The following is a 26,659-nucleotide window of genomic DNA, read 5'->3' on the forward strand; positions in this document are numbered from 1 at the left end:
CATCGGTCTAATAAGGTGTACAAAGGTAGAATACAACTTTCTGAAATAAAAATTTGGAGCCAGTATTAACTCTCGGTTTTCAAAGATAAGATGATGTCATTCTAATCAAGTTGTCAGATCTCGAGAAATCCGAGGATACATGAAATTCTGAACATCGACAAAAGTATCTGTTTGCTATTTTTACCCAAACATTTATAAGATTCATTCTTTTGGTTTGTAGGTATGGAAGCTTTCCGTCCAAGAAAAGAATCTTTTGGGTTAAAAAATAACAAAAAAGGGGATGAAAGCCTATTTGATTTTTTTTTCTACATATGCAGAAATAGATTCTGTCATGCCCAAAAAGTAAGGATGAAACTAACCGCTTTAATAATTTCATATCCACAGTGTTCAAAAATATTATTTCCATGTGTTGACAAAGCAGTTCTGTTCTAGGTTTTAAATAAAAAAGAAAACAGATTACCTAAGGACTATGGCTTCTTTTATGTAAGAATTTGGGACAAGTTATGGTAAGTAGCCTTTGAACTCGAGGTGTTGAGGTATTTTCTGTTCCTATTGAGTCCTGTTCCCCGGAACGAGTCCTGTTGAAATAATTATGCCCCTGCAAATGTGACCAGTGAGGATTCTTTTTTAATTTTTCATTTAGCTTTTAAAAAAGTGTGCGCCCTTTTCTTTTGGCCACAGTATTATGTAGGCTACCTACGATTGTTAGGAAGCATTAAAAGTTTTGTTTAAAGTCATGCCTTCAGCTTTGCCTTACACCAGAAAAACTGATCAAGTTTCTATTTGATGGGTCTTCAAGCATTTTCATTCTTTAAAAAAATCATTTAATTGATTTGGACTTCCGACTAAGCGTGTCCCCTAATAATGTCTGTAAAGAAGCTGTACTAATGCTTTGATTAAAGTGATTCATCGTCTTCTTGTTCAGAAACTGCTGCCACTGAGGATTTATATCGTTTAAAATGGGAAAAATTGAAAATATGATAAAAAGAATGTTTTTTTTTGTTTTATGTACCCAAGAACAATTCTGAGCCTTTGTGGAATCAACTAGGTTTTCCAACTAGCGTATAAGGAGTGATTACACTGTATAATTCAACTTTCATAAAAAAGAATATTTCTCAAATAAAAAGTTCACTGGAATTTCCTAACATTGGAAATTCTGATTTGGTGATTTGAGTAGTTAGCAATTGAATCAGAAAGAAGTTAAACCGTATAAGAATGTAGGTTTTTCTTGAATCGAAATTATGGCTTCCAAGTGAAATCGGGATTCAGAAAGATTTTGTTTCATTCCTTCATTAGATACAATTTTGACTCTAAATATTGTCTGAACTTAAAAATTTTAGGTTTGTGTATAAGGGTTCAGTGAACTCGTCGTCCGTGAGTGCGCTAGACACAAGAATTGGGAAGGTTTGTAGAATTTTAAAAACCTGATTCTTCTGATGTTGTTATGATCAACTTATTATTACAGCTAACTTAAACAGCTTCACCATCCAGGGAGTAAACAACTATTAGAAGAGGTATGGGAAAAAGAGGATCATATGGCAGAAGAAGATTGGGATCCAAGAACTTCCTTTAAATTGCATGGTTAGTTGAAATCTTTTTAATGCCTAAGGATCAATACAAGATACTAGGTTGTATAAGAGTGCGGTTATTGATGTTAAAAGTAAAGATCACCATCTAGTAGTGTCTAATGTTAATTTAAAGCTGAAATTTCGGAAGGGTAACTCCCTCCCGGATAGTTATGATGTTGGTGGACTTCAGAATGAAAATTTGAGAAAAAAAATTCCAGGAACAGTTGAGTACTAAACTTGAGAGTTTAAAATTTGACAACGTGGAAGATGGAAGGAATAATTTCAGAAAAACAATTTTTGAAGTTGTTGATGGTGTCCTAGGGAAGAGTGCTAAGACTGCAACTAGGAATATTAGTCAAAAAGCTTTAGGTTTAATAGAGAGTAGAAGGGGCTTATATAAGAATTATCTGAGTGATAGGTCGCATGAAAACAATAGGAATGTAAAGAAAGTGGAGAAAGCATTAAAATATGAACTAAGGAGATGTGAAGTGGAGGCAATGGATAAAATTGCTGAGGATCTGGAAGAAGCGGCTAGACGGCATAATAGTAAAATATTATACTGGCATGTTAATAAATTGAAAGGGAGTAGCCAATCCGGACTAGTCCCAGTTAAAGATAAAAATGGAGCCACAATTAGTGATAAGGAAAAAGTTAAAGAAGGATGGGTGGAAAATTTTGAGAATGTGCTAAATCGAGATACAGTTTCAGGAAAAGATATAGATGAAAATGAAAAAGTTTGTGATACCTTGAATGTGAAGGAAGATTTGTTTAGTGAAGGAGAATTAGCGACAGTAATAAAGGATTAAAAAATAATAAGGCCCCAGGTGCTGATAGTATGGTTAATGAGTTTCTTAAATATGGTGGCTCTGAGGTTAGGAATAAGCTACTGAAAATTATGAACATGATTTTTGAAAAAGGGGAAGTACCCAATAATTTTAGGAAAACCTTAATTATACCACTGTATAAGAAAGGTGACAAGAGTGAGTGTCGTAATTATCGAGGCATTAGTCTGGTCTCTGTAGGTAGCAAATTACTGAGTGATATGATACTTTTGAGACTAAGAGATGCTGTAGACAAAGTTTTAAGGGAAGAACAATGCGGTTTTAGAAAAGGTAGAGGATGTGTCGACCAAGTTTTCACTCTTAGGTTAGTAATTGAGAATTCTCTTCGTTGTCAAACACCTTTGGACCTCAGTTTTATCGATTATGAGCAAGCTTTTGATTATGTTGATAGAAGATCGTTAACAAAGGTTTTATCGTTATATGGTATACCAGAAAAATACAATAAAGTGATTTGTGCTATGTACGAGAATAATACTGCTGTGGTTAAGATAAGAAAGGAGGTTAGCAACTGGTTTTGTATTAAATTAGGAGTTAAGTAGGGTTGTTTTCTATCCCCCTTTATATGGATCATTTTGATGGACTTTGTCTTAAGGATCACAGGAAAGGCAATTGGGAATCAAATGGGGAGGAAAAACGCTCCTGGACTTAGATTATGCTGATGATTTAAGCATATTAGATGAAAGTGTGAGCAAAATAAATGAATTTTTAGAGGTTTTGCGAGTTCAGGGTGCTAAAATAGGCTTGAAAATTAATGTTAAGAAGACTAAGTCACTAAGGCTAGGGATAAGTGAAGATGAACAGGTGACATTAGGTAAAGAAAAGATTGACCAGGCTGGGGACTTCAGTTACCTTGGTAGCATTATTAGTAAAGATGGTGGGAGCAGTGAAGATGTTAAAAGTAGAATAGCTAAGGCTCAGGGTGTTTTTTCACAGTTAAAAAAAGTTTGGAAGAATAAAAAGATAAGTCTACAAACCAAGATTAGAATATTGGAAGCTATAGTAATGACATTGGTCAAATATGGCTCTGAAACATGGGAACTCCGAAAAGTAGATGAAAATTTACTAGATGTTTTAAAGAGAAATTGCTTACGGATTGTTGTGGGTACCCGACTGACTGACCGTATTTCAAACAGTAGGTTGTACGAAAAATGTGGTTCAATCGCGCTTTCTGGGTCGATAATGAAAGAAAGGTTGAGATGGCTAGGCCACGTTCTACGGATGAAGGATGAAAGATTGCCGAAGATTGTCCTTTTTGGCCATCCATCTGGGGCTACACGGAAAGCAGGTCGTTCTCGTCCTGGCTCCCTCGAAATGCATATAAATTATAGAATAGTATTCCTATTTTCCCATTCTAAATTTTTTCAAGTAGTTATTGAATGGACGACATATAGACTTGATGGTTTAAATCGCCATGGAGATGGTTCCTGATAGATGGGCAACACCAGCCAAAGTTATTCTAAGTGCTTTTTCAAAGGCATTTCTTCTCTTCGTGTAATAAACATAAGGTATGTCTATTTGTTTATCCTGTTGCCTAGACACACGGAGGAACCAGGAGAGAAAGCTACTCATAAGGAGGTGGTTGTGACTTTCGAATACAGTCACTTATGCTCTGTGAAACCTTCGTTTTAATGATATCTCCTGTGCTTAGGTGGTGGTTTAGCTATAGCTTTTATTTCTACTCTATATCTTTTTGTTCCAAGTGAAGCTTTATAGTCAATATTTATAATTTTAGTAAGAATCTTATATAGACAATGATTAAAGCATTGATCCGCCTTTCACTGGGGGAAGGTGACTTCTCCAGAAAACCTTTTCCTGGGGCTATACCAACTCTGGAACCTTTGTCGTCCGAGGAATATTGAACTTCTGTTACTTGGATTGTTCTACTCTATGTGTGCCGAAAGAGGGGAGGGGGTTACTTCCGAATTTCTAAAGACAGCCTTTTAAAAAATACTATATATTTAGGATCTACAAGACAAAATATGTTGGTTTTGTCTAAAAAAGGTATTTAAACAAATTTATTATAAATGTGTCCTATAAAAGCCTTGAAATTCAGCAAACATGAGTTTTAAAGACCAAAAATGTGCATTTTTGGGTCTATAAAAAAATAGGTCAGTAGCTCTTCCTAACTGAGCTTTTAAAGTGTACGGAGTAAATTCAAAACATTAAATGGTGTCCTTGTAAAATGTTATATTTTTAAAATCTACAAGAAAAAGAAATGGTTTTTTTATTTAGTTTTATAATAGTGTTTATATACAAAACACAATAACTTCAAAAAAACCTTTTAAAATAACAGCTACCAGTACCAGTTCTTCAAACGACTACCTTCTTCCTGCTACTCTTGTCAGAACTAATAACACCAAGACCGCTGCAGCTGCTCTCTTTACCATTATAATTGCCACAATGATTGCTACTGACATAGCTTGTTGAATAGTCTTTTAAACCTCAAGATTCGAGTAGCTTCCTAAAAACTTTTCTGGAAAAAAAAAACGCTTCTTTCTCGTTTTAGATTTTTTATATGTAAAATTCTACCTGTGTTTTAATTGATTATTTTGAAACCACTCCCATCACTCTAGTAATGGAATAGAGAATAGGGTTTGCCCCTAAGGACTGATGAATTAGGGGAAAATTGGAACCATATGAAAATATTTTATTTTATTCATATTTATCCTGCTTTGGGCTTATAAATTTAGGGATTTTTCCACCCTTAAAGGGATTTTTCCCTCAAATGGGAGACTAGTATTGGAAATATTTCTTTTTTGCCTTAGAGGCAAAGTACGGCAGCTGGGATATAGATCTATTAGTCTTTGCAGCGGGCACCCTGTGGATAGCTCGTGAACGTTTAGAAATAAACAGCTATGCAGCTTCTATACTTACTGAAAATACTTCTTACTTAGTGCAGGATAAGCGACGTAGTAAGTTTGGGGTTTTACCTGTATACTGATTTATTGGTCTATCCCTCTGCATATTTTTCAAATGAAATTTACCGTTTTTTTGTTGTGTTTGAGGGGAGGGTGGGAGGCTTTTCGTAACACATTTATGCAGAACCTTGATGAAGTTGGAATTTTTTTGTCTTTTATTTGAATTTCTCGTTTTCTTCATGCTATGTTTCCTCCGTTTTAGTGAATGTTCTGATCTTGAACCACATTTTTATTATTCTTCAAATTAAATGTTTTTATCGTTTGTTTCCTCTAGTTACCACCACAACCTCATCTAAACTTAATGCCACCGCAACATATGATGGCACCGCAATATGGCGTGCCCCATATGGCACCGCAATATGGCATGCCGCAATATGAAGTGCCTCATAATGAAACTCATTATGCTGTTCCTCAGTACGGTGGCCCAGTGATGCAGCAAGCCCAAATACCTCAATATGGTGCTCCAATGGTTCAACCTGGTCATTTACCTCAGTATGCCCCACCTATTGTCAATCCTGGTCAAGTACCACAATATGGAGTTCCACAGGGGCAGATGCCCCAATATGCCCCACAATATATGCAGTATAATCAAACTTATTATGTGTTTCCTGCTAATTATCTCCCACAAGCTGCTGTGTCTCAACACCTACCTCCAAAGAGTGATATGCCAGGACAAGCCAAGGTTTGGCTAATTACTTAAACTAGCGTCTGCTTTTGTGTACTCTATCATATATGATTGAAGAAAGTTCGCGAATGTGGTGGCCCTTCAATTCTTTCCTAGTTTGCACTGCGTATACCTACCTAAATTTATGAAATGCTTAAGACTTTCGCTTAATCTTGTTTATATTAATCGGATATTTTTTCCTGTGTCCTCTCTATATTTCTCTTTGCCTTTTCCGAATTATTTTGTTTTGACACATTATTTTCACGTCAAGGTTCTATTAAAATGGTTTATGATAGCGCATGAAATTCTCTTGAATTCATTTGTTATTTAACTCTTTAGGAAATTTACTGTTTTTATTTCAAGATAGTGAGTTGTGCAAAGCATCATAAAGCTATATTGTTGATGTCACGCTTAAATCATACAGCATATATTACATTTTCATGCTTCAGAGATAATTGCCAAACACCGTTTGGTAATTTGTTCTTAAACGGAAGATCACCTGGGCAATGTAGATCAGTAGAATCAAAGTCCGACTCTCTCCCTTTGAGATCAGCTAAGAAAACGGTTGTTAGCAGTTATATCAGATCTGTGAAAGACTTAAATACGACTTTTAGACGTCACAGCAAAGGCATATTCATAAAATTACCTTAATTCAAAGTTATCCTATAGCCCTTTTCGTAATAATCAGTTCGCTTACTTTTTCGTCCTGCACCCTCTGAAGGTGGTGAACCATTCCAAAGGCTCAATAAGTTAGATTATATTACCTGTTCATGAGTGCTTTACTATTTACTTTTTTGTCTCGTCTTTTCTTTCTTTTTACGTTTACTCTGCAAAGTGGTATTTAGAAACATATTTAATTTTGTAAGTTTTTTCATTTCAAATAGATTTACGTAAAGCTTTTGCTATTTTGTATTCAGACGGCAATACCACAGGGAAACTAACGCGAGACTGCTTATTTGTTTCTTTCAGAGTAAGAAGAAGATTTTAGCCTTTAGAGTTTATGAGAATGTTCACTATCTAATTGGAATTCTTTTAAATACAGCAAACTCCATACTCATATATTGGTGGTAGGCTAATTCCACAGATAACTTGGAATGGGGGGGGGGAGGCTAAAAATCAAGATACAGCTGCTTTCCACATAAGTTATTTATATTATTATCATTAATTTATTACCCGTCAAAAACGAAAAAGACGGAGTATATAAAAGAAAAAAAAGGAAAAGCACTGAAATTTAAATACATTTCCACTACAAATATTATAAAACAACACTAGTCCAGGGGTGGTTGGCCTCTTAAAACATCGGTACTGAACTCGGAGATTCTTCTCTCTATGGCCATGGAAGGGTTGGTGACCTTATATTTCCTGGAGATGTCACCATTGCTGTGCCACAAAGAGAGACGCAGGAGAAACATAGCATATCTTTAAAATTCGCTGCAAATGGCTTTCTTTTCGGTAGCTGTGAATATTTTCCAGAAGGGAACCAGAGCAAGCAGATGGTGGGTAGTAAAAGCATTGTATAGCCAGGCAAGGAGAGGACGGTTGAAACGATAATTATTGGCAACAAGTAATCCGTAAGACTTTCGTAGACGGGAACAGAGGTGGTTTGTCAGTGCTGAGCACTGACAATAAGTTATTTATATTATTATCAATTACTTTTTATTCTAAAATATCTTTTATGTGGTTATCATAATCCAATTAGGTAGCATAGCATATAATATTATTATTGTGCATGTGCATATTTTTATTGCTTAAGGTACTTTGATATTCGGTAAGATTGCAGATAATCCGCCAAGCGAATAGTGTGGCCACAGATAGTCGATAGTTTACACTACATGTAAAATCTCAAGACTAAATTTTTCCAGGAAAATTAAAATAGTAATGGCCGGAAAATTTAGTTTTTTTCTCTGTGGATTTTTAGAGGCCGCAAGTATTTTATGTAATGTATCGAGTATTTATTTGCTTGGAAGCGTTTGATTTCATTGTGCAATTTTTTAATTGTTTAAATTTTTATTAAAAACGATGATTTTCTCAAGGTGTTTTAATATTTCTAAAGATATTGCAGCCAAAATATTTGTGGCCTTTTTTTTAATTCTATTCGAATCGCTAAGAAGCCAAATCGATAATGTCTCAGCTTTTAAAATAATTATAATTTTAGTGTCAAATCACTTTAATAACGCCCAGCGGTATAAATACAATAGAAAATTCCCCAAGTATAAGCATAAATTCCCTAAAATAAAAAAAAAAGGTGTTTTAGTCATTTGAATACCTAATTAGATTTTTTTAGAAGCCAGGTCGCTTGAGTGTAATGTAAAATGGACTAAAATATCATTTATTTATTTATCAACTGACACACTATTTTTTTTGTGAGTACAAAAAAAAGAACATATGAGCTTAATCACATGAATTTCCATTCCAAATATCCCTCCTTTATAATTGATTTCTTGAAAACTTACTGTTAGCTCAATTGGCAATCAGGCTAAAAGCTTGTTTCAATTACTGGGAAGTTTCGAAATCTAGTGCTTAAGATTATTTAAAGCTAAGAAATGTCCAAATACATACAGGAGTCTTATTTTGGAGCCTTAACCCTTGGCATGTAACCATAGCATGTTAACTCAGGTTGATAGTACGATAGTATCATGCCCACAGTTGCCACTGGTTTTTGTTAGTTCGATTTTATGCCATGAAAACCTTACCCAGTTTTAATATTCCTCTTGACAACATCTAACAAATCCTCCTCCGTCTTCCGAAGCCCCTGCGCTTCAGAACCACGCTTGACTATTGTCATCTTTATAGTTTCTAATACTCTATTCTTGGTTTGCATACCTATTTTTCTTTTCCTCCAAACTTTTTTCAACTGTGAAAAATTATCTTAGCTTTGCCTGTTGACCTCTTTACGTGGTCAGCGCATCCATCATTTGTACTTATGGTATTACCTTGCTAATTCCACTTGATCGATATTCTCGTTACCCGACATCACCTCTTCACCTTTAAATGTTCTTAATCTACTCGTAAGCGACTTAGTCTTTTTAAGATTAATTTTCAAACCTATTATGGCACCCCTCAACTTTCAAAATGTCCAAAAATCAATTCGCTTTGCCAACAGTTTTATTTAGGAGCTCAAATCATCTGTAATTTTAAAGTCTAGGGTAGTTTTGACTTCTCATTTCCTTTCATGCTCTCACATATTTTTTGCCGTATTCCTTAGAATAAAGTCTATCGAAATGATCCGTATAATTTGACAGAACTTTTCTCTGCTTAACTCCTGATTCATTACCAGACCAGCTACTAACCTTATTTCCTGCCTTATCTGCAATAATGTTGTTATTATACATCGCATCGATTGCTTTAATAGGTATACCATGCAAGGATAAAACCTTCACTGCAGCTCTTCTATCGGCTGAATGAAATGCCTTTTCATAATATATTAAACTGAGACCTAAAAAGGTCTACTGACTTAGGCACTTTTTGATCATTAATCTTAAAGTGAAAATTGGTCAACTTATCCAAGCGTCTTTCATAAAATCACTCTGTTATTGTCTTAAGAACTTTTCTACAACATCTGTAAATCTAAAAAGTATCATAATGCCTAGTAATTTACTTCCTACAGAAATCAAGCTAATGCCTTTGTAACCACCCTACTCGCTCTTATCTCCGTTATTCATAAAGGGGATTTAAATAAAGTTTTCATTAGTTTGCTAGATACTTTACCTCTTCAAAAATCATTTATAATTTTCAGTAGTTTATCTTAATTAAAAACTGATTTACCACACTGGCAGCACCTGTGGTCTTGTTTTGAATAAACAATGCTTTTGAATGTCAGGCATAGCTTTAACCTGAACTATGAAGCAACGTATTCCAAAGTAATACAGCCAGAAACCAGGAGACCAAAAAAACCGTTAGCACGGTTGATAAAAAAAACTGACGAAAAATGAAAAATGGCTAGGTGAAACGAGGGAATAAAAACGAAACACGTACCAGAGTAATCTTACTTCTATATAATCCCTATAGAATTCACGAAAACTATTCTAATTACCTTGGAGAAAATACCTGTGTTTCAATTTGAGTAGCACTTCGGAAGACCCGCGAAGCTCACACCCTAGCCAATTTGACAGAGAGATTATGACCTGGATTGTACCTGATTTGAGAAAAACTAACAAGGTTTCAGAGAATCCATTGGAACCGTAGTAGCTCAATGCATCATAGTGTCATATGATCTCGAAGGAACATGTATTCATCATATTATAATTTGATCTTGAAACAACATGTATTAAAATATTTGTATTAATTTTAATGGTGTTTAATTTATTAATTTAAGAAGACTTTTTACATTGTCAAAAAAAGCAATGTAACCTTTTTTGTTGTACCGATGTAAACATAAAGCCAAAAAAAACGAAATAATATTTTATTTGAAAAATCATCGTGTTTCAGCGCTCAATTTGACACTATATGCAAGTTTTCAAAATGCCTAAAGGGCTAAGAAAATTTTAGAAATATTGCTATTTAAAAGTTTTAAATGCTTAATTTATAGTTATTTTTCCAATACGTTTATTTTATGATTAATCGCGCAAATGTAATCAGATTCCAGACAGGAAACACAGTTTCCTGTGTTTGTGTTCTAAGTTTTTACTGAAAAGCGAAAGTACAAAAACATCGGAAGTATAAAATTGAAGCAAAAAAATAATATGAGACTAACTTAAGAAATAGCATTTATGCAAGCTTTCTATACAACATGAGTTTTCTTTGGTAAAAACCTCCCAAATGCAGCGGAAAACTGAATTTAAAAATAATTATGCCAAAACTAAAGGGTGACTGATAAACTGGATTTGAATTTTGGAATCAAGAGTTGAAGTTAGAAAAACCAGCAGTTTTACGATTAGAAAATTATCTTTGAATGGCGTAATTACTTTCACATATAAAACAGACATTTCTTCAAATTAGATATATTATAATATTTAATCATTTTTGTATATATAATATATGTCGCTACACAAGCGACGGCCAATAATATATTCATTTTGCAAGGTTTTATCCATCTGTTGAACCTTTACTTGAAAGAATAAATGCTCTATACGTGACGTTTCTCCTTCAGGTATTACTCAGCCGTAAGATACGGATAGCTTCTTGCAAGGAGTTGTGTGGATGTTTTAGTATAAATTTATCCATATCAAATCTTGCTTAAGTCTTATTTCAATAGCCAGTTGCTGCTTCGCAAAAAGTTAATCTTTGATGAATTGTGTCTTTTTTTGAAAGTAAGTGTAAAATTTTGCTTCTTTGAATTTGTAGATCACTCCAGAGGAAGGGTATAAATTCTTGGCTGCATTACCAAATCAGTACCAAGCTATGAAAGAGGGCCAACAAAATTCCATACCTTCAAAGCCGGTTGTAAATGCACCTCTACCAATTGCTGCAGATCAAGTTAATCCTCAGCCAGTTCGTGTGAGCTATCAGCAGGGTCCCTCTCAATCGGTAATTATGTTATTTCTTTCTTTTTTCTTATCCGCTGAGTTTCTTTTTATCAACTTGATTATTTTTTCAACCAGAGATTACCCCATTTAAATTTGGGTTTAATATTTGTAAATAACAGACCAGCATGTGATTTTATTTTACTGTATACTTTTTTCCCTTATAATTCCAAAATTAAGCTTGGAATTTTCTATCATCTGAATTTTTAGGTAGTTTTTGTTTCTTGCTGGTTGGTCTTGGACTTTGAAAAAAGTTTACTGCTTTGAAAAGACCCCAGATGTAACTTTTAAAGTCAAATAAAAAAATTTTGGTACCTTTTTGTAATATATTTTCAAATTAAAGAAGCTAAAACACAAATATTATGCGGAAAATATTGCTTTTAATTATTTTTGTGCGATAATAACTTTATATAAATATAATTTCTTTTATTAGAGCCTTCCACAAGAATATGCTATACACTACGTGTCCTGAAACTTGGATGCATGAAACCTAGCTGGAAAAGGGCTAGGGGAAAAGACCTGCGGCATATCTAACACTTTTGATTTGCCTATCAGTCCAAAATATGAAAAAAACTGGCTTACCCATTACGCATTATTGTAGTCTCAAAAGAAAGAATCCAAGATAAATTCCCGCAGTAAATTCTCCCGTGTGAACCCCCCTCCGCGGAAAGTCCCATCCCAGAAAACTCCCATGCGAAAATTCCTTTCCCTGTATTAATAACGATCGTATTTTCAGAGTTAAAAGTGTTTAAAAATCTCCTCGCAAACAATTCTATCTGCCCTCTCCTACCCGAGGCTGATCTGAAGTTTCCTACTCCATGAAATAATACTCGGCTAAAACTTATTTTCTTTTGTTTTCTATCCCTTTTCCCATTCAAGAAAAACCCTCTGATTCTTCTCCCTGTGGGATTCATGCCAGGGAGCACCTATGGCTGTATAAAACTAAGGGCTACTTACGAAATGCTCTGTAACTATAATTCGATTTGTATTTTATGATAATAAATTTATTTTCAATTATCTGACAGTATTACCTGATGTAAAGTGCTAATTCGGCACCACTCGCTGGGAAAGTCGTTTGTAAGATAAAAGTCTCTCTCTCGCTCAACTTTACGTAAGGAGCGACCTTGCTCAATATTAACCGAAACTCAAAAAAATGGAGTTCCGATACCAATAGATACACAAAAGAATGGAATTTTTATGCTGATTTTAAATATATGAGTTTCTTCAAGTTTAATTTTACCCTTCAAAAGTTACGAGCGCGAGAAAATTTGCTTTACTTTCAAAAAAGAGGGAAACACCCCAAAATTCAAGGAATCTTAATGAAAATCACACCGTCAGGATTCAGTGTATCACAGAAATCCTTTGTAGAGGTTTCAAGCTCCAATGTGCAAAAATGTGGAATTTTGGATTTTTTGCCAGAAGAAAGATCGCAGATGCGTGCTTATTGGTCGTTTTTTTATTCCCAGGGGTGACAGCATCGACCCAGTGGTCCTAGAATATTGCAAGAGGGCACATTCGAACAGAAATTAAAAGTTCTAGTGCCCTTTTAATTCAACAAAAATGGAGGGTAACTAGGCCCCCTCCAACGCTCTTTTTCCCATGATCACCATTTTGTTTCGCACGGTCGAAAAATATAATAACTTTGTCCTTGAGGATGACTTAATCCGCCACAGTCCCCGGGGGAAGGGTTGCAAGTTATGAACTTTGCCCATTGTTTACGTGTAGTATTGGTTATTGGGAAGAATACAGACGTTTTCTCTGGGATTTTTTCTGGTAGTGGGGGGTTGGGTTGGAGGGGTTAGGTGGGAGAATCTTTCTATGGAGTAAGTTTTTATGGGGTAAAGGGACATTGCTATGGAGGAGGAGCTGGATTTCCCAGCATTATATAAAAAACAATCCGAAATTAAATTAAAAAAAGTTTTTTCACCTGAAAGTAAGGAGCAACATTAAAACTTAAAACGGACATAAATTATTACGTTTTTTAGGGGGATCGCCCCCTGGTCAATACCCCGCTCTTTACGCTAAAGTTTTTTAGTATTTTCGAAAGAGCTAATTATTTTAATTAAACGGACTTAGTGATTAAGGGGTCATTCATAAAGTGTTGGAAGAAAATTCGAACTTCAGCGTAAAGAGCGAAGTCTTGCTAGGGGGTGAACCCCCTAATTTACGTAATAATTTCTGTTCGTTTTAAGTTTTGATTTTGCTCCTTACTTTCAGGTGATTTTTTTTTATTTATCGTTAACAAGGGTCAAATATACTGCGTTAAAATTGTTGACCCCGGGACTTGCAATCCGATATTTTTTTTTTCTAACTGGTTACAACTGATCATGGTTGCAGTCTTGGAGACTTTGGTGGATACCTTTAAAAATTTGGATGGTTGAAATTAGAAAACAGTTTAACATATAAAAGTTTTCCCTTTCTTTACGACTGGGCTCGGCTTAATGCTCCGAAAACCCCTAAATGAAAGCTCTTGAAGTTTGATGTGGAGGTTTTACTGACCTCTTCTAATATAGTTTCAAGCTTTCTTTCGGCTGTGAGGTTCCGGCCCCGTTTTTATTACCTCATTCCTCTACTTAAACGCTGAATACAAATAATTTGTTAAGCCTTTTGAACCCTAAAAGACAAGATAGTCTTTTGTGCTTCACTAAAAAGAAGATGTTTTTCGTAAAGTGTGTTTATATATGTGAAAATTTCAACAAAATAAAAGAAAAATAAATTACAATATCATTCAAAGTTACAGGAAAGAAAATGAATTTGCTCTTAGAATAGTTGGGTTTAACTTACTTTTCGTTTTAAATTTCCAAGCTTAGAGGGCATAGCCACTCTTTTTGACAGGCTATAACCCAAGGCCTGATATAGCAATGTAAATACTGCTGTTCTGGATATGCCTGCGTTTGCTGAAGAAGTTTTCAATCCATTCTATCCGCTGTCATTCCTCATAGCGTAATTTAATAGAAACGATCGATGATAATTTTTTTGGCATGCCTAAATCAACGCAGCTGCTGTCGTTTGATTTTACTAGTGACTGTGCTGTGTGATTACTGCCGTCTTTGCATGTGATTGTTCGTTGTAGTCAGGGAGCCACACGAGAGAAATGTTGATATTTAAGGATTGAGGTGATCAGCAAGCAGCAGAAGGTTTGAGTGTGCAATCTAATGCAATCGACCATGCTGAAAACGAAAATCAGCGTTATATAGTCGACAAATGGGTGCGACATCCACACTTCTTCAAATTCCCTAAAAAACCATCTTAACTGGCAAAAATTACAATAAAATTGATAAAAAATTACAGGTTACTCCAAAATTGTTCAACTATACCTCAGATCGAAGGTAATTAACTAAAGAATCATACTCTTTTTTCAAAACATTTTTATCTTTTGCCGTTCAGTTGTAATCACAAAATTTCGACGAAAAAGTTAACACAATTTATCTCTCTTTTGGATTAATCTTGATCCATCTTGAAAATTTGCCCGTATTTTTTTAATGGCTTCTGTAGGAAATTTATTGTCCTACAAAATGACTGATCCAGAAATTCTCTTACTCTTCTCGTTTTTGAACTATTGACAGAAAAGCGGATTGACCCAATTTTTAGCTCGGATAAGCAGCGGCATCTATCCAGTGTGAACACGTCAGGGTTCACCCGGCCAGATAGATTTTCCAAGATAAGCTGAAAAAGTCAAGCAAAGGAGTCTAAACACAAAATTATGGAGGCCTTAAACTTGATTTGCACTTGAGTGGAGCTTGATGCAAGAGGTGTAGACACTGAAGGTAGGCTTTCCTTGTGAAACATATTTACAGTACAAAGGTTGTTGATATGTCCTGCTCTGAATGCCCAGGTCAGGCAGAAGCCCGGCACATGACCCAGAAATGACCATGTAATAACTAATAAATAAGTTGAATAGCGTAGGCTAGTGGAAACTGTTTTTCATTAAACATTGTTCATTGAAGAATTCTCTACTTAAGCAGCCATAGAATAAATTGCAGCTACAGTTATTTAGATTTTATTGCTATTTTGACAGTTCTCTCGCCTACTCTTTTGGGTTCTCAACTACCGGTGAGTGTTGACCTCTTGTATGAACAGTCTCTCTTTTCTGGTTCTTAAATGACTAATATCATTGAGTTAAAAGAAAATAATAATCCAGTTAAGTGATATCTAGGGATAGTCTATTTTTTTCTTTTAGCATTAATCCCAGCATCACACTTAATTCACAGGTTAATGTTCTACTTTGCTTCTTGCTTAGTGTTGGGCAATATTTGATATCGATGACGATATATCAATATATCGGACCAAATATCGATATCAAATAGCAAAACGTAAATATCGATATCGAAAACGATATTTATTCAGTTCTAATTATTGTAAATTATCCAACATAAGTTACACTTATATATCCGAAACTGGAGCATTATGTTCTTCGTAATTTAGTTTCTATTTATTCGAAGTTTGATTTCATGCAAGGTGCTTTCTGACGACAATTTTTGCTCTTAAATTTTGGCGAAACGAGACCAATACTATAGCGAAACATGGTACCGAAATATCGATATCAATATATCGATTATCGAATATCGAAAGTGAAAATATCGATATATCGAAAAATCCAAATATCGCCCAACACTATTCTTGCTGTCAGTCCTTTTTACTGAGTTAATAGTAGTAGCCAAAGTGATTTTGTTGCGTACTCGTATTCTACTCTCTACTCACCATCGGAATCCTTTCAAGTAGACCAAATTCCGTTCTACTCGACAGGAATTCTTGCCAGTGTAAACGCTACATTAATTTACTCCTATAATACAAGTTGTACAACAAATGCAAAACTGGGTTTTAATCTAGAGAAATATCACAGACTGTTAAGCCGTAAACAAGTGTTATTTTCCCAGTATTGTTAGCTATATTTTAACATAAACTTTTCCAGGTATACAATTTACTCACTAATTTATTATTTCAGATGGAAAAACTACGGAAAACAGTTGGATTTCTTGAGAGCCCCAAAAAAATAAGAAAGACTGATTTTTCTTTATGCTTTGTTTGCCAAGATGAAAAGAAAGAAAACCTTTCAATCATCAAAAGCTCTAAGAAGCTACTTGAGACATTGGAAACATCTGCTGATCCCAAGTTCAGAATATTGCTGACTACGGCGTCAAAAGACAGTTTTTTGTTTAAAAGTTCGAAATGGCATTCCAGCTGTCACCGCCAGCTTATGTACACCATCAGGAAAGGTACTTCTGCTCCAGAGGGGTATTCCAGCACTAAAAATGTAAGCACCACCAGAAAAAAAAAAACGTGTTCGGAACCTGCAGCCGTTTCCTTCTCATACAAAACTTGTTGTTTGTTTTGCTCCAAAACAGGAAGCAGTAAAAAAAAAACTCTCTAAAGTTATCCAATGTTGAAACTTTTTCTCGCAGTGAAGCTATTGTCCTGAAAGCTAATCTTCTCTGGCTCACACCGCCAGTGGTATTTAGCAGAGTTAGTGGGACTGACCTAATAGCAGCTGAGGCAAAGTACCACAAAAAGTGCATTGACAAATTTATGGCTACAAAGCCAAAATGTGACGTTGTGCATGATGTGAACAAAACAATATTTGCCCAGTTCTTAGAAGGGGTTGAGTCTAGGGTTAAAGAAGGAAGGATTTACCACATTTCTGATTTCAAAGAAAAGCTAAGAAAAGTTTTGATTGACAATGGACCTGTTTGGCAGAAGCATAGACTGCTTTGGCTCAAAAGAAGTTCGGACAGACATTTCGGGAGCCAGCTAATCAAGTTTGTGGATCCTAGAAAAGGGACGTTTTACCATCTGAAAGGAACAGTTTCGGCTGGCGATATGGCAGCACAAGTTAAGGCGATGGTTGAAGAATTTGAATACAGTGCTGTTCTAATAGATTCAGATGATGCTGGTAGTGACAGCTCAGATTCGACTGTGATAGATTCTGACGTAGCTGTAACATCGAAATCTGTGACATCAAGTGACGACGAACTTGGTGATTGTTTGTTTATTGATGTGGGGAATGATGATGGAGAAGGTGAGAATGGAACCCGACCCAGGAGGTCTTCAGTGGTATCAGAAAGTGGAAATTCAGGTCCTAGTAGACTTAGTGATAAATACGAAATGGAAGAAAGAAAAAACTTCTTTTATCTGATGACTAAAGCCAAGGCTCAATTAGTGGACAGTGCAAAGGATTTCAAAGAAAGCAAAAGCAGCATTGATTTGACTTATGATGCAGCAGACAGCCTAGTTCCACCACTGCTCTATAACATCATCGCATCTCTGATCGGTGACGTATCAGACCCCCCTGTCGACAGTGATACCAAATACAGTCTTGATGAACAGACGAGAGAGAAGGTTTTATATTTAGCTCAAGACATCATGTTTCAATCCCAGGGCATAGCACCTCCCAAACATCTTGCACTGTCTGTCCATTTGCACTACAAAACCAGAAGCAAATCTCTCCTTCTTCTACTAAACAGGCTGGGCTACGGAGTAAGCTTTACAACCCTGCAGAGGCTACTTACCAGCGAAGCCACTTCCATTGAAGAGACAATAAACCAAACTGGAGTCTACATTCCGGATGGATTCAAGAAAGATCAATTTGCACACTTTGCGTTCGACAACCTCGATTTCCAGGTAAATTTCTTCTAACTCACTGTTCTTACCTGCATTCTGCAAGTTGCTTCTGATCATGTTAGGAATAATACTTAATGAAGAGATGGTAAATTCTACTTTTAGGAGCGAAGTGGTTCGAGCCCACTTAATAGCCTATGTATATTGTGAAAGCGTGATATAGAATAATTAGACACTCCCTAAAAATGCACAGAGGTCGAATCCTTTTTCTGTTTTTTTCTGCTTTTTTTTTTTTTTTTTTTTTTTTTACCAGCCTAAGGTTGGAAGAGATTGTAAAAATGACCTAACATCTTTGGGGATTTTATTAGAGATTTTATTAGAGTTGACAAAAGCAGTAGCTTTAAACAACGTTGATGTCTTACTTATTGTTTTCTTATTGTTATCTTATTGGTTTTTTTTCACATTCCCGTTATTAAATAATGCCTTTTTAGCGAGGGGTCGCCCACTCCTGTTGTGCATCCAAATGCTGAGTGGGCAACCCCTCGCTTTTTAGGAATTCTCATATCTTTAAGGTTTTTGTTATGTTACGAGACTGTAGAGTATCCGGGAACTGTAATTCGGGTCCAAAAAGTTACCTGAGATCCGAAAGTTGCTGACGTACCTTCAAACGATTTGTGCTTTTAGAAATCATCAAGAAAATAATCCGAAAGTTGCTGACGTACCTTCAAACGATTTGTACTTTTAGAAATCATCAAAAAAATAAAATTCTGAGTGACATAACTTCTTTCCCACCAATTTGACAAAAAACTATGACTCCTGTTAGTGATGATGAAAGTTTGATGAAATTTTCGGATACCACGATCAGTTACCACAGTACCTGGCTAGAGACCACGGTAACTGCAAAAACGCCTTTTGACCGTGGTATCAGATACTTCGGTAGCTACAAAAACGACTATAGACCGTGGTATCAGATACCATCAGGGGCGTCACTTGCCGTTTAGCTTTTTTTGGGGGGGGGGAGACGTCCAGTTTGTGCCGACGGACTGAAAAATGTGCTGACAAAAAACGCCGTTGCCGCTTCGCGTATACAGCAACCTGAATCCTATCTTCCAGTTTTGTTTCTTCTTCAGGTGTCCTTGGAGCAATTTTCGAAAGGAATAATAGGGTTTTCGTTACATTTTGCTTAAGAGTACTTTTATATCAGGAAGAGACGTCTGACGGTTCGACGTCACATATTACGACAAGCATCATTATGCAACCAAACACGGATGGCCCACTAAAGAAAGCGTGTTCTTTGAAGAAAAGTTGGAACAGAAACCCTTCCCTGTGGTCTTCAAATCTGATTCAGCCTGGAAAGTTTGGGAAGATTTACCTCACGAGAAAAACAGAGGCGACCGATAAATGCAGCGATCTCATTGGTTTGTCAGGTGACCAGAAAGTTCCTGTTTCAGACTTTTTCACGATCTGGCTTCCTTGTAGAGCTTTGCCGACGCAGCTCATTAATGTATCAAGTGACTCGGCAGAATCTCAACCATATTTTTGTTTCAAGTGTTTCTCAACAGTGTATGGCTGTAAGGCTGATATTCCTGTTACCAGGATCGGATACCTGCCAGTGGTTCCCCACTCTCCCTCGAACCCAGCAGTCGTGGAAGAAGTCATGAAGTCCTTCCAGAAAACTGCCAGAGAACTGGGACTGAGTTACACCGTTGTCACATGTGACCAGGCCGTATCTGAAATCGTTCCTGCTCTGAGAGTCAGAAATCCTGAAGCATATTCTGATGTTGTCCTCAGAATGGGCGGTCTTCATATTTTAATGAACTTCATGGGTGCCATCGGTCATATAATGAAGTGCTCGGGTCTAGAAGAGGTGATTTACGAGGCTGGAAATCTGTTGGTAGGAACCGCAAAGAAAGTGATGAGTGGTAAACCGTACTATAAAGCTCTCGCTGCTCATACGTTAGTCCTCGAAGCAATATCCATTCTGTACTGGGAAGCTTTCGAAGATTTTTGCGCGTAATCAGACGATCCATCGTGCATCACTATCTTTGAAAAAATGGGAGATTTACTGCAAAACTTTGCACGCTCGTTGCACGCTCAAAAACCCACAAGTTCTGGAAGTAGTACAAAGAAAATGGTACCGGTTTTGTGGCCATTTTTTGTACAGTGAAAGATCTGGTGACTGGGATGGCCATCTTGAAGGAGCCAGCAAAATGCTACCTTATTTAGTTGCATGTGGTCACTATAAGTATGGCACTTGCTTGATTGAGTACCTGGCTGAGATGCAGGGCTTACCTCAAGAAGTAGATTAGGCATCCCACAATGGACTGTTCAATGTGAAGAGGATGAATGCAAAATTCAACTGCATATCCCCAGACCATGCTGTAGAATCTACCATTAATTTAGATTCAAAAACGGAAGGTGGAATGACGGGTATTACTATGAATGAGCTGGCAATGGTGAATTGGACTTTAACTCTTGCGTTCTGTGCCTCAGTCTCGTCTACATTCACTGAGATGCTACGCATTGTTCCCCAGACTGAGTTTGACTCCTCTCACAACGAAGATCACCCTTCCTTCGTTCTGTGGCAACACATGGCTGTTGATAAAATGAAGTCTGTTCTGGAAGCCAGGCTCAATCCCTTTCGATCCACTGACGAAGATATGCTGAATATTTATACGCTTGAGACAGTTGATAGTGAGATAGCTTACAGTCTCCTCAGTGTGCGATCTGGTGGAAGCAGAGCGGTTGATCGCTACTTGGACGGTGAAAAAGGTGCCTTTAGCAAAGTAAAGGTTATGAATAATGAGAAGGCGAAACAGAAAAAAAGCAACCAATACTTCTAGTGCTGTAAATAGCCTTACCAATGTTGAACTTCAAACTGTCAAAAGGGTATTGGTGAGTGTTGACTTTACAGGCAAAAGAGGACTTCACCATCTAAAGAATTTGCTTTCCCATGAGCTTCTTCCATATGCACCTTCTATATTCCAAAGAAGTGCCATATCTGAATGGTTGTGCTTCGGACAGGAACAAAGTCAACTCTTCTGGAGTATTTGAAAACAAAAATCAGCTTGAGCGAGTGGCCCGTTAACCTTGAGATTAGCAGTGAGTCGACTCACTCAAGGGTGGTAGACTTGATGCCCTACCTCAGAAGCCATCCACCAAATCCATCGGAAACCATTGAGAGCTACGGAAAACGGACATTTTCTACGCTTGTGTCTTTCAACAGCAACGTTAAGGAGCTGCACGTCCTTGCAGATAGATATGATGGGATTTTTGGTCATCCGACGAAGAAGGCAAGGTGATCTGCCTAAAGGACTACGGTGGTTGCCATGAGCAGCGAGGATATTCAAACGGGTCTCCGGTGGCACTAGGTAGACACTCAAACCTATATGACTGGAACTCGTTGCTCTCAAATTCCAAGACAAAGTCAAGACTGATTGAGCTTCTATTCGGTGAGTTTGAAAACTCAGTTCACCTGCTGCAAGCAGGGTTCAGTGTGTACCTCTCAGGAGGCTTTCGAGACCGGATGAGAGTGGTGATCCTCAACAGAAGTGGAAATGCTGATACAAACTTTGAAGAGCGTTTGAGATGTACCCATGAAGAGGCCGATACAAGAGTTGTGTTACACATGTTGGACTGTTTGGAGAGGGGTTTCGATGTCGTTTTGGTCGATGCGAATGACACAGACATAGTTGTCATCTTGCTATATCACTACAAGTTATTCCTTGGGAACCACCCAAATTGTGAAAAGCGGAAAGTTTATGTCAGGTTCCACTGCTATTTAGTGCCTATACATCGGCTTTGCAGCAATTTACCGAACGATTTTGTTCACTCCATCTGCCTTCTTCATACGCTTTCAGGGTGTGATACCGTGGGTTTCATGTTTTCTAAAGGAAAACGAGTGGTGGCCAAGGCTGTCGAGAAAGGGGGATTGGAGAAACTGATTACTTTGCTTGTCCAAGAGATATAGAAGTCAAAGCTCGACCCTGCGGTTCTAGAAAAATTCAGTGTGATTTGCAAAAAGGTCGTTGTTGCCTTATACGGAAAAGACCCAGACCACTTTACCTGTCTTAATGAATTAAGATTGCATTTGTACCCTCAAAAGTGGGAGCTTAAGTATTTGCCACCATCTGACGCCGCTTTTGAGTGTCATGCTAAGCGCGTGTACCTGCAGTTGGACATTTTTTTTGCAAGCAAATTGAGCAAAGCCACAGTTTCTGGATCCCCTGCAATTTGGCTGGATGTTTCAAGACCGTGGGGTTAGGCCAGTTGTGTCTACCATTCAGGTATTCCAGAAGGTGTGGTCCCCCAGTACTGCTCGTGCAAGCGCTGTACAAAAAAATGTTCATGTGCTGGAAATAGACCTTGCGATTTACTTTGTGGCTGTGGTGGGAAGTGTTTTATGGACGAGTTTGATATGCTTGATGGATAATTTGATATGAGCAACTTTTTAACTTTTGTAGTAACAAGTACCGTTCATGAAATCCGTAGCAGGTGTTAGTATAGTAGTCTTTTTTTTGTTTATTCAAGCTTATTGAATAATAATCTTGTCAAGTTTACTAATAATTCTGATTAGGAATGAAAGAGAGTTGTAATCAAGGTCATTGTTGAGTATAGTGGCAATCTTCCTGTCTGAGATAATAAAACTATCCGCTACCAGCTGAATCTAGGCGTGAAATCTTTTCCAGCGCGAAAAAAAAATTAAAATTGCAAGTTTCGTCACAATGGTCCCTACTGTACTCGTCACTTCTGGCATCAGTTACGAAAGATTTGGCGATCATTGTGGAAATTTTTCCGAAACGTGATTTAATAGTAAAAAAACACGAAATTTTCAATTTTCGGGGTCAAGCAACCCCCGGCCGAGTATATACGCCCATTTTCGTGATCAGCGCTATCGATTACCCCATATTCTGTTGTCAAACCTTCTGCTGCTCACTGATCCTCTACCCGACACATTTTCGTTGAGTGGCTCCCTGACTATTGTATAATTGATGGAATCTATCTTTTTGATTCGGCAGAGGCACCGTATTTCAATCGAGTTTATATTATGGTTGATTTTTTTCTTCGGGTCCAAGTCTCACACCCATTCAAAGCAGGTGGTACCGTCAGATAGCTGAAGAGGTGTACTTTTACTTGGCTTGAAAATTAGTCGCACAAGGAGAGATAGCTGGTGTTTGATCGGTGCTATGGCAGATATCAGCAGTCAGGAAGCTTCCAAGGTGGATAAACTGTCTGATTGTTTTAACTGTCTACAAGAGGGACTCGAAGGGGGCTGGTTGTCTTCGAGTCACTTTTGAATTATTAGAATGCTACTACAGACTTGAGTTTCTAATCGAATAAGCACTCCTTCAAGTTCCTATGACCAATTTTTACGAAATGGGCAAGGGAGGCTAATAAATAAGTTATATATGGAAGGCACATTTGTACTATGTCTTTGTGATTGCGAATGCACTGGTTGATAACAGTCAATGTAACAGTCAAGGAGCTGTAATCAGCTAGATAAAGTATGCGAAAATATTTGGAGGGCCTTTGAATCATAGTCAACGCTGAATAAAAGTAGTTTTTCTACTCCGTCCTATCCTAAGATAAACAGTCTTTGTAAAAATAAGGTCTAGCCTAATTCACAGTTTCTTGTTAAAAAATATGAATGTGCATGCTTTCTATTGTATAATGTTCTAGATAGAAGTGTAATTCTGTTTGATTTTTTGACTTATTTGCCGTGGCCTATTATACTTGATTGACAACAATTAAACTGTTGATCAAGAAGAAATAAATAATTTGATGAAAAATTCTATTCCTACCATATAATGCCCTTCATCGAAGTATAATCTTCATTTATTTTACTTATTTTAGTTTCCAGCACTTGGTTTATTTACCTTTCCATACTGTATTTGAACGACAACAATACAACTATTGATTAATGAAATACAAATAAGCAGGTAAAATAAAAGAAATATTTGAAGGACTTTTGGATCACAAGCTGAACTAGATTGATTTTCCTGCCTGGCCCTTCTTATTATATAGTCTTCAAAAATTATTTTCTGCTTTATTTTTAGCTTCTTGGTAGCTTGAAAAAAAATCGAGCAAGTCGTGTGTTTTAACAGTTTTTTTTTATTGTAAAACCTTTTTTCGTAGAAGGAAGCTTTTTTAGTTTACTTTTTTCTTTTAGAATCAACAGCCTTCAATCGGAAAACCTCAAGAATCTCGCCACTAGAGAACATAGGAATTGGATCTATTGTAAGTTATTGAACTGCCAAACGTCTGTAGTTATGTTGACCTTTTTTTTGCTTTTAAACTTTGGTTGTTGCTGTGTTTAAATTTTCTCGCTTCGAATCAAGTGAAGTTCTACTTGTTGTCATTCTGTACTTTGAATTGCAGTTGTTGTCGATTCGTAAATATAAATTCTTCTACAAAATAAAAATATTCTCTGCAAAGTATTTGAGGAACTGAATGTTGAACATATGAGTTAAATACTGTACCTGTGTTTTTAAAAAGCGTGTCTAATTCCTCATTATTTTTTGTGTCTTTCAAATATTCTTTCAGAAACCAATCTTATCCAATTCGTCTTTTGTTTACTATTTTTATGGTTCTAGTATAAAAAAGCAGTGACTCTATATCCTATACAGTCAGAAAGAATGTGTCCAAAAAATAAGCATTAATGTATCTCTTAAGTCACGTTATTACACACAGAAATGTGCCCCTGTTACACAGTGAACAATTTCAACTGTGGCCAGTTAGACTAAATCTATTAATATGCTGTTGAACACATTCAGGCATAGTAATAAAGACCAAAATAATGTTTTTGTTCCTACCGTAAGTGACACATGAAAATCAAGATTTCTGTTTTAGAATTTTTATTTAATTAAAATAATTGTATCTCTCTTCTCTAATAGAAGACGAGTTGTTAAATACCTAATTATGTTTGGGATTTCCTCCCAATTTACAGTGGTGTGCCTCAGGGAACCTTCTAATGCCTATTTTTATGGCACGTGGTATTTACGAAGTGACATATAGCGATCGTAATTTCTGTCCGTCTGTCAGTCTGTATGTCTGTCGGTCCCGGTTTCACTAGTTCGGGCACTTCCAGATAAGCTTGACGATGAAAGTTGGCAGGCGTATGAGGGACCAGACCAAATTAAATTAGAAATAGTCTTATCTCTGATTCGACCATCTTGAGCAAGCGAACGAGATAGTTGAGAAGAATTTTATTTGCCGATAACACAAAGGATTGTCCTTCTTAAGTGTGGCTTGCTGGTCTAGAGGTATGATTCTCACTTAGGGTGCAAAAGGTCTCAGGTCTGAACACCGGACCACCCCAGTTTTTACATGAAGAAGATCCAAAACTAGATAGGTGATCAATATAGCAATGGCTGAAAGTTGGCAGGCGTATCAGGGACCAGACCAGATTAAATGAAATCGTACAAAATGAGGTAAGTTTATCTCACGAATGGGTGATCGGATCTTAATGAAACTTGATATATACAAATATGTCATGTCTAAGATGCATTTTCAATTCGAATCGTACTCGGGGACATTGGGGGTGGAGGGAGGAAACGGAAATCATGGAAACCGGTAATATTCGGAAACGCTTAGAATGGAGAGACCAGGATGAAATTTGATAAGAAAAACAAGTACAAGTTTTAGATACGTTATTGACGTAACCGGACTAGATCTGATCTCTTGGCTCTTCCGACCTCGTCACAAGTGCCATATGAGCTCTTGTTATTTCTTACAATGATACAAAACCTTGGCGTCTGTTTCTTCAAAAGATGAAAATTTACTGATGATGTAACTGTCTTAGAAACATTTTGCACTAGTTTAAAAATAGCCTACTGGACAATCTGGAATAAATATCAGGTAAAACCGTTACTAATGGCATAACAGTAAACACTCTAACCCTTTCAGTCACTGTGCTCATCTGAGAACATCCTCTAAATGCCCGTTTTTCAAAACCCGTAGACGTTGCGAATTTGTAGATTTGCACTTCATACTCACCCATGTTCAAAACATAAGTGGTACGGTTTTCTTCAAAATTATGTCAAATTTCAATTAGTTGTGGTTTTTTTAAGTTTAACTCTAAAGTTTTCTTATAGAATTTTGGAACAAAGTCTTTTATTCTAATTAAACAGTCATCTTGTTACAGGAATGGTTTTTAAAGAATCAGGACAAAAAGTTTAAGCGTAAAGAGCAAGGTCTTTTGGAAGGGGCAACTCCTCTCATATTAGTAATAATTTCAGTTCTTTTTAAATTTTGATGTAGCTCCTTGCTTTCAGTTGAAAAAAATTAATTTTTTATTTAAATTTCTTATCCTTTTTGAATAATACCGGGAAATCTGGCTCTCTCCATGAAAAATTCTGGTACTTGTGTATTATACACCGCTCACTCAAGTTTACGATGTGCAAAACTCGAAAACAAACCAGTTTCTATGTTAGTTTCTTCGTTGCTTTAGAAGCAAATTTGGGCTATATATTTGGACACTAGGGAGGGGGGTGAACTATAGAGGGTCTGCATGCAAAATTTGTTAGGTACGATCTGCACATTATACATTTAAAACCCTCGTTTTAAATGTATTCTATGTACTTTTGTCTCTTTTTCTATTTCCCTTGCTATACCCCTAAACGAACTAGTATTTAATGCTTAATACATCTTT

At 36.6% G+C, this 26,659-nt stretch overlaps 4 protein-coding genes across 4 annotated transcripts; all 4 read left to right on the forward strand.

Moving 5' to 3' along the window:
- The first annotated feature begins 2,610 nt into the window (after positions 1–2,610).
- Positions 2,611–2,949, forward strand: LOC136029881 (uncharacterized). The gene has a single exon (XM_065708399.1). The coding sequence runs from the start codon at positions 2,611–2,613 to the stop codon at positions 2,947–2,949; it is 339 nt and encodes a 112-aa protein (XP_065564471.1).
- Positions 2,950–3,412: 463 nt separating this feature from the next.
- On the forward strand, positions 3,413–3,838 carry LOC136029945 (uncharacterized). Its single transcript, XM_065708529.1, has one exon. The coding sequence runs from the start codon at positions 3,413–3,415 to the stop codon at positions 3,836–3,838; it is 426 nt and encodes a 141-aa protein (XP_065564601.1).
- Positions 3,839–5,570: 1,732 nt separating this feature from the next.
- On the forward strand, positions 5,571–24,310 carry LOC136039620 (proline-rich proteoglycan 2-like). Its single transcript, XM_065723545.1, has 3 exons — positions 5,571–6,010; positions 11,276–11,458; positions 24,179–24,310. The coding sequence occupies exons 1-3, from the start codon at positions 5,630–5,632 to the stop codon at positions 24,221–24,223; spliced, it is 609 nt and encodes a 202-aa protein (XP_065579617.1). The 5' UTR covers positions 5,571–5,629; the 3' UTR covers positions 24,224–24,310.
- Positions 16,759–20,026, forward strand: LOC136042250 (uncharacterized). Its single transcript, XM_065727226.1, has 2 exons — positions 16,759–18,072; positions 19,214–20,026. The coding sequence occupies exons 1-2, from the start codon at positions 16,981–16,983 to the stop codon at positions 20,024–20,026; spliced, it is 1,905 nt and encodes a 634-aa protein (XP_065583298.1). The 5' UTR covers positions 16,759–16,980.
- Positions 24,311–26,659: the final 2,349 nt, after the last annotated feature.

Source organism: Artemia franciscana, chromosome 1 (assembly GCF_032884065.1).
Source record: "Artemia franciscana chromosome 1, ASM3288406v1, whole genome shotgun sequence".
In the NCBI taxonomy this organism is placed as follows: Eukaryota; Metazoa; Arthropoda; class Branchiopoda; order Anostraca; family Artemiidae; genus Artemia; species Artemia franciscana.